Below are 12,793 nucleotides of genomic sequence, written 5' to 3' on the forward strand. Positions count from 1 at the left end.
AGAGTGGGACTCTGTCTCAAAAAAAAAAAAAAAATCTATTTTTTCCCGGTTTTTGTTTTGTCCTGTGTACCAGATCAGTACTGTTGGGATGGCTTGCTCCTCTTATTCGCAGAATTCTTCCTGGGAAACTAGCATTCACAATTATTAGAATGTGAAAACAAACAAGATGATCCATTTTAACATCCTCACTTTTTACAGGTGAGGAAACTAAAGTGCAGGGTTGGCAGCGATGTAAAGAGAATTGCACAGTGGGATTTGGAAGAGTATGGGCTTTGGGATCAGGCAGGTTTGGATCTGCTGCTCAGCAGTGATGTGAACTTGGGCAAGCTGATTGATATTTCCAAGTTGCACTTTCATCTTCTGTTAAGACAGTTCTTGGGTAAATCGTGTCTATAAGGCACCTACTCAAACAATGAACTCAAAATTTGCCCATAATAATACTATTCACTATGAACTCAAAATTTGCCCAATAATACTATATTCACTGTTTTTTGAAAATTGAGACACAATTCACATAACAGAAAATTCACCATTTTAAAGTGTACATTTCAGTGAGTTTTAGTGCTGGGTTGTGCAACCATCACTAATTCCAGAACATTTCCTTCACCCCCCAAAACCCTGGATCTATTAGCAGTGAGTCCCAATTCCCCTCTCCCCCAGCTCCTGGCAAGCGCTAATCTTTCTGTCTCTATGGATTTGCCTGTTCTGGACGTGTCATATAATGGAATCATACAACACAGAGCTTTTTGTGGTCTGATTTCTTTCACTTTGCATAATGTTTCCAGGTTTCACCCATGTTGTAGCATATAATTTATTCCTTTTTACTGACAAATAATATTCTGTTATATGGATATATCAACATTTGTTGATCTGTTCATCAGTGATGGAAATGGAAGACCCAGTTATCATGGAAAACAGTTGCCATTGTTTTAATGGTTAGGTCAAAGCCAGAATGAGGATTTGGGTGTCCCACTTTCAATCTGGTCTTGTGTTTATGCCCTGCACTGTTTTTCATGACATCTGAGCATGTGTGTTTTAAATAGTAGCGCACGTGTATTTTAAATTTTAAATACAGCCTAGCTATCTACTTTTAGGATTTTATACCTTTCCATGGATTTTTCCACTATGGAAAAAATGTTTACAATGCAAAGAAATGAAATCTATACATTATGGAAAAATTGTGCCGGGCACAGTGGCTCACACCTGTAATCCCAGCACTTTGGGAGGCTGAGGCAGGAGGATCACAAGGTCAAGAGATCGAGACCATCATGGCCAACATGGTGAAACCCGTCTCTACTAAAAATACAAAAATTAGCTGGGTGTGTTGGCACATGCCTGTAGTCCCAGCTATTTGGGAGGCTGAGGCAGGAGAATCACTTGAATTCGGGAGGCAGAGGTTGCAGTGAGCCAACATCGTGCCACTGTACTCCAGCCTGGTGACAGAGTGAGACTCCATCTCAAAAAAAAAAAAAAGGAAAAAGAAAAATTTTGCTGAGAGACAGGTTTAATTTTTATTTTCGAGACTAGTGGATGGTGTTTTGTTTGTTTGTTTTTTTGAGATGGAGTCTTGCTCTGACACCCAGGCTGGAGTGCAGTGGCACAGTCTCAACTGACTGCAACCTCTGCCTTTCGGGTTCAAGTGATTCTCGTGCCTCAGTCTTCTGAGCAGCTGAGACTACAGCCACGCACCACCGTGACTGGTTAACTTTTGTATTTTTAGTAGAGACGGTTTCACCATGTTGGCCAGGCTGGTCTGGAACTCCTGACCTCAGGTTATCCTCCTGCCGCAGCCTCCCGAAGTGCAAGGATTACAGGCATGAGCTTCGGCCCCCGGCCTTATGGATGGTCTCAATGCCTCTTTGTCCCTCTGTATTTCACAGGATGACCTGGCGTCTGTACAGTATCTTTTACCTGTCTGGTTTTATACATGTATGGTTTCTAGCCTGGGATCAAAGAAGGATTTTATTGAGTTTGGTTCGTGTTTGAGTCATGAGTCCCTTTTTTGTTGTTGTTGTTCACTTTATTCCGTGGCAAAAATTCAGAATTATTCTCTCCTTTAGTTAGACAGTCACTGTCATTCAGTTAACATGACCATTAGGTATGGGGAATATATGCCTTTGAGCCAGAATTTAGTGCATTTCAAGCGCATGTGGTCACCTCTCCTTCCCACTCCCTTGCCTGCTACCTAAGTGAAAGCTCACTGTGAGATGAGAGGAGGCCTTTTATGACCTGGCCTCCTTCCCATGTAATGTAATGACTGCCCCAGCTCTCAGGTCTGATTTCCCTGATGACAAGATCACAGAAGGCATGTTAATGTCTATTTACCTGCAGTCATCATTTCTTCAGAGGCAGCATTGCATGTAGCCCCAGGCTTTTACTGCATGGGTGTATAAGATCCAGAAGCAGATCTGATTTCTGAAGGATTTGGTTGTTGACACTTTTGCTTAGGAACGAGTGACGTGTAGAATGTGGCAAGATTCCAGTGGGGAAGGTGTTTTCCTGGGTTCATCAGGGATTTGTGCTGCTTTATCTTAGGTAGCACAAGTGGAGGGTCCAGCCCAGCCTGGTTTCCTGACTTTGCGCAAGGGTTTTCTTTGCCAAAGCTTTGATGATCCGGTCCTGAATACCCCTAATTACTCATTTCATTTGATGTTGTATTTTCTTATCGTTCTTTTAAGATCTGGAGCAGTTATCATGTGTCACACTTCACATACCTTATCTCCTTTATATTATTTCCTGCTTCTAAATATCTGCCAGCCCTCACATATGAAAAAGCGACTGACCCTGACCCTTGTCTTCTCCATGCTGAGCGTCCCTTATTCCTCCAGCTGTTCCTGGTTGACATGGTCTCCAACAGCCTTTTGTCCTGGTCCCCCTTTGTCTGTGTGTTTTCCACATTGTTAGTGCTCCTCCTAATGTGATGTCCAGATTGGAAATGACACTCCATGTGTGCTATGATCAGCCCAAACTAGGACTGTTACTACGACATGAGCCCAATCCTCATTCGACACAGTGTACAGTTGCCACCAGCGCCTTCTTAGCCAGTTGCCTATTTGTTTTGTGTTTTTGGAGACAGGGTCTCACTTTGTCACCCAGGCTGGAATGCAGTGGCGTGATCTCGGTTCACTGCAGCCTCTGTCTCCCAGGCCCAAGTGATCCTCCCACCTCAGCCTCCCGAGTAGCTGGGATTACAGAGGCACGGACCGCCACACTGGACTAATTTTTGCATTGTTAGTAGAGACAGGGTTTCGCTATGTCACCCAAGCTAGTCTCAAACCCTTGGGCTCAAGCAGTCTGCCCACTGGGCCTCCCAAAGTGCTGGGATTACAGGTGTGAGCCACTGTACCCATCCATCAGTTGGCTTTTAATACCAGTCACTGCCTGTTACCCCTACTCAGTGAGGCATAGGCTCCTGTTGTTGTGCTGTTGGTTATTTGCTCCTAAGAGCAGAACTTTGTACTTCCCCTAATCCACTCTATCCATGTTTTACCCTGGGGACTCAGAGTTTCATTCCATTGGAACTATATGGATGGGAGCCTAGCATAATTCCGATGCAAGAAATGGTGGGAGTGAAGAAGTGTATTATTTTTTAATGATATGTTAGCATTGGCTCTGGTCCTAGAAAAATCCTTCTCCAACTCCTGATCCTGTGGTACTTAAATTAGTCATTTCTAGTTCATGGGGTTTTGTGTTTGTTTTGGGAGTTTGGGAGTAATGGTTTGCATCAATTATGACAGATGAAAAGAGTGAATCGGGTGGTGAATCTCTTTAGGAAGCTCAATACCTCAGTCCATCGGCCGACTTGTTGTCACTTGGGTGGACCCTTGAATGCCTCTGTCTGCTGTGCTATCCAGGAAGGGTGCGTGGGGTTCTAACTGGCACCTCTCTGTCTGTTGCAGTTACCTGGCTGAGCAGTGCTGGAATGGCGGCTTTATCTACCTGATCATGCTGCGTCGCTTTAAGCACAAAGCCCACTCCACTTATAATGGCAACAGTAGCAACAGCTCTGAACCAGGAGAAACACCTACCTTGGAGCTGGGTGACCGAACTGCGAAAAAGGGAAAACGAACCAGAAAGTTTGGGGTCATCTCCAGGCCTCCTGCCAACAAGGCCCCTGAAGAATCCAAGGGCAGCATTGGCCGTGAGGTGTCCAGTGACCCCAGCACTGAGCTGGAGAACGGCCCTGACCCTGAACTTGGAAACGGCCATGTCTTTCAGCTAGAAAATGGCCCAGATTCTCTCAAGGAGGTGGCTGGACCCCATCTAGAGAGGTCAGAAGTGGACAGAGGGACAGAGCATAGAATTCCAAAGACAGATGCTCCTCTGACCACAAGCAATGACAAACGCCGCTTCTCAAAAGGTGGGAAGACGGACTTCCAGTCGAGTGACTGCCTGGCACGGGTAAGGTTTGGTTTGATTACGGAACCAGAATTTTATGTATTGTGTTTGTTTTTGCAGCCCAGCCCATGCGGGAAATACAAGCTGGGCTCAGAACCAGAATTTTAAAAGAAATATTGTTTGAAGTTGCTTTTAAGGTTTAAAAAATAGATCTAAGGTGACCTCGCATTGAGAAGCCAACAAATGCATTAAGAAAAGTGATCGGAGGAGAATGACAAAAAAGCTCCAGTCATTTTATCCCACATAAATAAAGAGCTAGTCAAGTGATCCTAAGTGGAAAACTCAAGCCTTCTGTGTTAAAATTTGAGTCATGTGAGGTCCAGATAAAGTACTTAGCTGCATCATTATTTATCACTGCTGTCACCGGTGGAATTGCTGCCGCAAGGCCAAGAATTCCTGATGGCAGTTGACACCACAAACATCTAAGCCACAGTATTACACAGGAAGGGTATTCAATACACTGGGAAGCATCTGCTTTTATTTTTAGCAGTTCAAAATTAGTGATGTTTTCATGGGATCGTGTTATTACATTGCTGAATTCTAGGGAAGTTTGGAAGCTTGACAAAAATCTCTGATACTATGAAATCCAGCTGTGAGGGTCAAGGTTAGTTACCACACCCGCTTTGCCTTTAGGTGTATTCTGAATGATAAAGGGTAAGCTTCTAGCCTCAAATGGTCTCCCTCGTTATCAACAACATTCTGTCTTATGAGAATTACATTTCTTTAGGGTAAACATGTTCATTCCAAGAATCTTCCTAGATATTCCTGCAGGCTGCAGTTGAAACGATAAATTGCTGATGTGTATGCTGAGTGGTTTCTTCTCTCACTCAGGAGACAACCTTTAGGGATGAAAGAGCAAGTTATAAAGATCAAAATGGGTGTAGGAGTATCATGTTGAGGCCAGGCGTGGCGGCTGGTGACTGTAGTCCCAGCACCTTGGGAAGCTAAGGATGGTGGATAGCTTGAGCTCAAGAGCGTGAGACCAACCTGGGCAACATGGTGAAACCCTGTCTCTACCAAAAATAATTGGCTGGGGACCTGAGTGGGAGGATCGCTTGAGTCTGGGAGGCAGAGGTTACAGCCAAGATTGTACCACTGCATTTCATCCTGGGTGACAGAGCAAGACCCTGTCTCAAAAAAACAAACCAAAAAGTATCAAGTTGAGTTTTGTCTGCTGAGAAGTGGTGCCCTGGGAGTAAGTGTGATTTCTGCCATTGTAGCCAAATGTACAGTGGGTTGAAAAGCATTACAGTAACCCCTCTCTCAAGAGGTTATGTTCCTTCATTTGAGGAGTGGGGTGATCTTCATAAAGTTGGACACAGAGAAGGCATTATTTGTAAATAGAATGTGTGAATAAGAAAAAAATTGATGTCTCCATCAATGATTTGCTACCAATTTTACGAGTTCCCCCAAAAAGGATTAAGGACAAAAAAAAAGATTATAATATATACCTCTTCCAAATTAAAGGCTGTGAAAGTATTATAATGTGTTTCTTATCAGTGCGTACTCTATCTTGATAGGATTTCTTCCCTAATGATTAGATTGTGCATACACAGAAAGCCTAATGTGAGCAAAATAAGGTAGTGGGTATTGGCTCCCTTAATCATTTGAAGGTTTAAAGCACCAAAGAAGGTTGAATCTCACATACAGTCCAAAGAATAGGCCTTCATTTGACCTAGGACACAGTGGAAATAATTTGGAATGATTTTAAAATGAACAAAGGGCCAGGTACAGTGGCTCAGTCCTATAATCCCAGAACTTTGAGAGACCGAGGCAAGTGGATCCCTTGATGCCAGGAGTTCATACCAGTCTGGCCAATGTGGCAAAACCAAAAATACTAAAAATACAAAACTTAGCTGGGCATGGTTGCACATGCCTGTAATCCTCGCTACTCGGGAGGCTGAGGCTGAGGCATGAGAATCACTTGAACCTGGGAGGCTGAGGCTGCTGTGAGCCAAGAATCGCACCACCACCCTTCATCCTGGGCAACAGAGTGAGACTGTCTCAAAAACAAACAAAACCTAAACTTTTAAGAGATTACTCATCCTCTGCTCACCTTAATTAAGCATAATAATTCTATTAATAAATTTAATTAAAATTGAACTTCAGGATTCGCTATTTGAAGACTTACACATATCAGAGTTCCTTTGCCTAGTTTTTCTGCTCAAGGTCAAACATCCTATGAGGTATAAATGAAAGAGTGAAAACAACCAAACTGCGATCCATTGCCTTTAGGGTATTTTTTTTAAAAGTCATATGCCTATAGAAAGGGGAGACTTGCCATCTGGAATTTGCATTCTTTGTAACTGTTTATAATTCATATTCTGAGTTTTGGCACCGGGTCACACCTTTTGCCTTGGTAAATCAGAATGGACCACACGTTTTCTCAGGCTCAAATATTTTAGCACCCTGTTCAACCATAAAATTATCTTTATTAGGTGCACTTGCCCAGGATTAGTAAGGTTGGCAAAAAGTAGATTTTCACAGCTTTCCCCCACATTCTGGTGGCACCCGAATTGGAACCAATAGACCTTCACACAAGACTGTTTAGGTTCTCGGGATTTTTATTTTTACTCCAAGACAGAGACCAAGGTCATGCTAAAATGGAATTTCTAGAAAAACAGAAAATGCCTATTTACCTCTTAAGCCTTTGGGGGGAATATTTTGTTCCATTTGAACAATGGGAGATTAAACGTGAGTATTTTTCCATTTCTGCCTTTATAATGATTTAATATAGCTGCAAAAACTTAATAAATGACAGAAAAGCTCAGAAGCATTCAGACCATTTTTGTTTGTCAGGCACTTCTTTTTCATAGACTGTTACTTGTTCTAAGAAAATGTTCCATTAAAATAAACCCTCAGTCTTGCCTTTTCCATCCGGTTCCCTCTTAATAGAGCAACAGGAGATATATCTCCTTTAAACAAATTTTTCTTTTTTAAAAATGGTATTTTCTATAAAACGTTAACTCACAATAATACATATACAAGCAGATTACTATTTAAAAAGACAAAGTTGGATTTATCCTCTGAAACAGAATCTCCTAGGACGTAGACAAACTATTTTACACATGAATTCAAAGTTCCTCATTATCTTCTTAGCAAAGATCTTTATCCTCTAAGATGAGAGGTTTTGTGAATCTGCTTACATAGAACGTAATGTATTTTTGTAATGCTACATGTTGAAAATGAATACAACCAAATGTAGTCAAATAACAAAAAAAGAATCCTACCACTTGCCAAGCAGGACAGTTTATTCATGACTGGCATGGGAATGTCTATGGGTACATTTGTAGTATTTCCCTAGGAATCGTAATCTACCCTGTACAGTACCAGACCCTTTTCCTATGCCTCCTCCGTAAGTGGTTCAGCAGAGACCTCACGCAGGCTGCCCGGATCTGCATCTGCAGAAACGGGTAGAAAACACAGAAGGAGCGTCACCCTCAGAACACCTCCCTGATGAGCCCTCATGTCTGCATCAGAGGCAGCCTGAGGATGGTCCTTTTCTAGGAAGCCCCCTTGGTCACTGGGTGAACTCACATTGTCCTACATGGTAACATCTCCCAAGTCTGTGGGTGAGCCCTCAGCTCTCTCCTGAGCCCTGATGGCCACTGGGCAAACTTACATTGTCCTACCTGGTGACATCTCCCAAGTCTGTGTCTGAGCCCTCAGCTCTCTCCTGAGCCCCCTGAATTTTGTGCCCACTGCCTGCAGGATGTCTCCATGTTGGATATTTCACATCGTGCCTAAACCTTAGCGCATCCCTTTCCCATAGCTCTGAACCCACTCCAGTGCTCCAGGTCTCCCCGTCCCCAGAGTTTGCCCAAGCTGGAAGTTTGATGAGATTCAATGAGAGTGACCAACCATCCTGGTTTGTCTAGAACTTCCCCTGGTTTCTCACTGAAAATCCTGGGAAACCCTCCGTCCTAGGGAGACCGGGACAGCTGGTCATCTTGGAGTCACCTGAGGCACTTCCTGCTCCCTTCTGCCTTGTTCGGTCAATCACCAAGTTCCATTAACTGTAGCTCCTTTTGAAATCCTGCAGCTCAGCCTCCCTCTCTCTTTACTCCCGTAACTTCGGGTCAGGCTGCTTTCGGCTAGGCTGCTTTCATTTCGCCCCTGGGCTATCATAGTACTCCACTACCTGGGACATCGCCCCCACTCCTATCCCATTCATCCACTGTCCCAACTGCCACCAGAGGGACCCTTCTAAACAGCACATCTCATTACTCACACACATACACATAGGTGCACAACATACATGTGCGTGCGCACACACACACACACTGGCTGAAACCTGTTTGGTGGATCCACTTTGCCTTCATGGTTGTTACCCAACACATTGTCAGTCATTCGAGGCCCTTTATTATCTGATTCCTGCTTAACTGTCTGCGTCCATCTCTCACTGCTTTCTTTTTTTCTTTTTTACCTTTACCAGTTTATTATATAATAAAGAATACAGATGAAGAATTGCATCAGGCGAGGTCCGGAGGGTTCCCAGCACAGGAGCTTCTGTCCCTGTGGAGGAGGGTGGGGGTGAGGGGGGGTGCATCACCCTCCCGGCAGGTGGATGTATTCACCAACCTGGAAGCTCTCTGAACCCCATACTCTAGGGATGTGTATGAAGGCTTCATCCCGAAGGCATGATCATTTGTTAACTCAAAATCCAGCATTTCTCCCCTGACTCCAGAAGATGGGGGTAGGGCTGAAAGTTGCAAGCTTCTCATGGCCTGTCCTTTCTGGTAACTAACCCCCATCTGGAAGCTATCCCTGATGTCCAGTTTCTTACTGCTTTCTTCCTCCCTGATTTGGAGTGAATTCACTGCGAGCTTTTTCAAAAGCCATACTTACTGTCACCTCTGAGCCTTTGCGAGTGCTGCACTCACTACCCAGTTTCTTCTCCCCTCTCCTGTGTCGCTTAGCTTCTACCTTTCCTGGGGGACCAAGCCTCAAGACACCCTCCTCTAGAAGGCCTCCGTGACATTCCTGCCACCTGCTCTGTGGTTAGCCATGTCCTCCTCTGTCTCCTGCGGTACCCTCTGCTGGTCTTCATTCATGCCTGAGCCCCACGTATTCCAAGTACCATTTGGCTCATTGTGTCCCCAGTAGACTAAGAGCAGAGCCTTTGACTTTTTAAAAATGTTTTATATATTTGGGAGATGGAGGTGCAGATTTCTTCAACACATATATTACGTAGTGATGAAGTTCAGGCTTTAACGTACCCATCACCTGAATAGTGAACATTGTACTCAGTAGATAATTTTTCAGCTCTCATCCCGCGTCCCCCTTTTCCAGTCTCCAGTGTCTATTATTCCACTCTGCATGGGCACCCAGTGTTCGCCTCCCACTTAGGAGTGAGAACGTGGAGCGTTTGACTTTGTGTCCTGAGTTGTTTCACTGAAGGTAATGGCCTTTGGTTCCATCCATGTTGCTGCAAAAGGCGTGATTTCATTCTGTTTCATGACTGAGGAGTATTCTATGGTATATATCATATTTCCTTTTCTTTTCTTTTTTTTTTTTTTTGAGATGAAGTCTCACTCTGTCCCCCAGGCTGGAGTTCAGTGGCGCAACCTCAGCTCACTGCAACCTCTGCCTCCCGGGTTCAAGCGATTATCCTGCCTCAGCCTCCCAAATATTTGGGACTATAGGTACATGCCACCATGCCCAGCTAATTTTTTGTATTTTTAGTAGAGAGGAGGTTTCGCCATGTTGGCCAGGCTGGCCTCAAACTCCTGACCTCCAGTGATCCGGCCGCCTCAGCCTCCCAAAGTGCCGGGATTACAGGCGTGAGCCACCGCGCCTGGCCTGGTGTATACCACGTTTTCTTTATCCAGTCAGCCGTTGATAGATACTTAGGTTGATTCTGTATCTTTGCTGTTGTGAATAGTACGGGGCGGGGCCTTCTTTGTCTTTGTCCCATCTTAGCTCAGTGCCTTGTAGATATTTAGGAAGGCCCCAAGAGTACTGGTCCTGGGAGATGGGACCCTGAGTTCCTGCCTCAGTTCTGCCATCCCCAGCACTGTGGCCTTCGGGTTGCTGCGGCCTTTCTCTGGCCTTCTGTTTTCTCACCTATAAACTAAACATTTTGGTCTGATGACTAAGGGATTTCCAGCTCTGACATTATGCTCACCCATGTCTTACTGATCATTCTGAATAAGAAGGTGTAAGCAAACGGTTTCAGAAAAGGTTTGCAACTAGAGCCGGAGCACTTGACTGCAGCAAGATTCTGGTTGGATTGTGTCTTCTCACATATGGGGCAAAGTTGCTGTTGTAAAGTTTTCTTTTTGGTTCCAGCAGTAATGAGGTCATTTAAATGCTGTGAGACAGCTCCCTTTAATGTACACTCCTGTTTTGGTAAATAAATCCCTTCGTTGGCTTCAGTGAAGGGATGCGTGTGTGAACTCACACAGTAATTGGCAGTTTACAGGAAAGGGTAACACTCCAACAACATTAGTGCAGAAGAGTCCATAGCATCCAGTTTTTCAGGGTTTGGCTTTTTCTCAATAGACTGACAAAGTCTCGTTGCCCTTTTAGCTAATATAAAAGAAAACAAATGCCCAAACCATCTGTCTAGACAGGGTCTGTTGCAGAACTCGGTCTCTCCAACTGGACCAGGGTTCACACATTGAACACACTGGCAAACAGACAGATCTCCCATCTGTGTGAGCTTCTTAACCTCAGTGGCAAGGACTGTCATGGAACTGTTAGATCAGTGGATAAACATTCTATATTTGTTCCTTCAGTGCTATTTATGGGATACCATTATTATGTGGTAGACACTGTTCTAATTGCTAGAGAGCTGGTTGGTAAGCAAGACAGACAAGGTTCTTACCTCACAGCGTTTACAGCATACCACAAACAATAAATAAGCAAATCCACGAATCACAGTGTCAGAAACTGACGAGTCAATGAAATAAAACAGGGTGAAGTGAAAGCTGGCTGGGCAGTGTCATGGGCGAGGGGCTGGTTGATGTTGGGTATCAGAGCAGGAAGGTCTCAGTAAAGAGGCAATGTTTGAGCTGAGGATTGAGTGTCAGAGAGGGGCAGCCCTGCACAATCTGGGGCAGAATGCTCCCAGGGAAGAACCAGCAGAAGCATCTGCCCTCAGGCAGGAACGATAGAGTGTTCCAGGAGAAAAGACACTGGGCACTAGGAGACGATTCAGGAGGTGTGGTCAGGGCTGGTTACGAAGGTTCGCATATGCCACCTTGTACTTTGAACTTTATTCTTGGTCCGGTGGGAGGTTGTTGGAGGGCTTATGCTGAGTGCATCACAGCCTGTGTTTTTTAAACATTCCCCTCGGATGTTTGATGGAGGATCATGGATTGTAGGAGGTGAAAAGTTAAAAGGGAGACCAAACTGGAGCTGGTCACTTTGATAAGGGGGAGGTGGCGGGGGAGATGAGCCGAAGTCGGTGGGTGTGGGATCTGTGTTGGAACTAGACTCTACAAATGGTACTTGTGGTTCAGATGTGGGAGGCAAAACAGAAGGAATCAAAGATACTTCATGGACTTTCAGCTTGTGGATCATCTTTAGCATGAGTAGAGGATAATGCTGTTCCCATTGAGATGGGAAAGCCAGGAGCAAGAGAGGAAAAAGTCCAGTTTTGATTGTACTAAGGTGTATATCAGATACCCAAGTGGAATTGTTAAAGGAGGTAATTGGAAATATCCTTAATATCGTTATATTTAAGTTGGCCTGTTAGTTTTTGGCCAGTACAAGTTTTAGCCTAGTAAGTGTCAGACACTGGTTTTATTTTTTACTGAACGTTGCTGTAGGCAAATACATTTAAAACTGACAATTGTGGGCCAGGTACGGTGGCTCACGCCTGTCATCTCAGCACTTTGGGAGGCCGAGGTGGGCAGATCACCAGTGGTCAGGAGTTCGAGACCAACTTGGCCAACATGGTGAAACCCTGTCTCTGCTAATAACACAAAAATTCGCTGAATGGATGTGGTGGTGCGCACCTGTAATCCCAGCTACTCAGGAGGCTGAGGCAGGAGAATTGCTTGAACCCAAGAGGTGGAGGTTGCAGTGAGCCAAGATTGCACCATTGCACTCCAGCACTCACTCCAGAGTGAGACCCTGTCTCAAAAGAAAAACAAAAACAAACAAAAAAAACTGCTAACATTTACTTCTTGCTGCTTGTGTCTTCCTTTGTTAGTCCTCTGAATTCCCTTCATTAAATGATCAGAAATTCCAAGGTGAGGAAACTTGCATTAATTTCTTTGGACACTCCCCTCTTATATCCTACTTTCAATTAAAAAAAAAAAAAAAAACTACGTTATTGGATAAAAGTGAAAAAGAAGGTCTGTTTCTTGACTAGTGTAATTGGGGGCTATATTACAGACTGGTGATTTCTGCCCTCTGAAGCCAATTTTATTTGTTACGTGTTTTG

General features: G+C 44.3%; 1 protein-coding gene across 1 annotated transcript in view; it reads left to right on the top strand.

Moving 5' to 3' along the window:
- The window catches only part of PDZD2 (PDZ domain containing 2), a 438,467-nt gene that overhangs the window by 302,834 nt on the left and 122,840 nt on the right, over positions 1-12,793 (top strand). The window contains exon 3 of the mRNA XM_011952551.1: positions 3,900-4,401. Coding sequence (XP_011807941.1) covers positions 3,900-4,401 — 502 coding nt within the window. The remainder of the gene's footprint in view (positions 1-3,899; positions 4,402-12,793) is intronic.

The sequence above is a fragment of the Colobus angolensis genome, unplaced genomic scaffold, assembly GCF_000951035.1.
Source record: "Colobus angolensis palliatus isolate OR3802 unplaced genomic scaffold, Cang.pa_1.0 Scaffold341, whole genome shotgun sequence".
Taxonomy (NCBI): Eukaryota; Metazoa; Chordata; class Mammalia; order Primates; family Cercopithecidae; genus Colobus; species Colobus angolensis.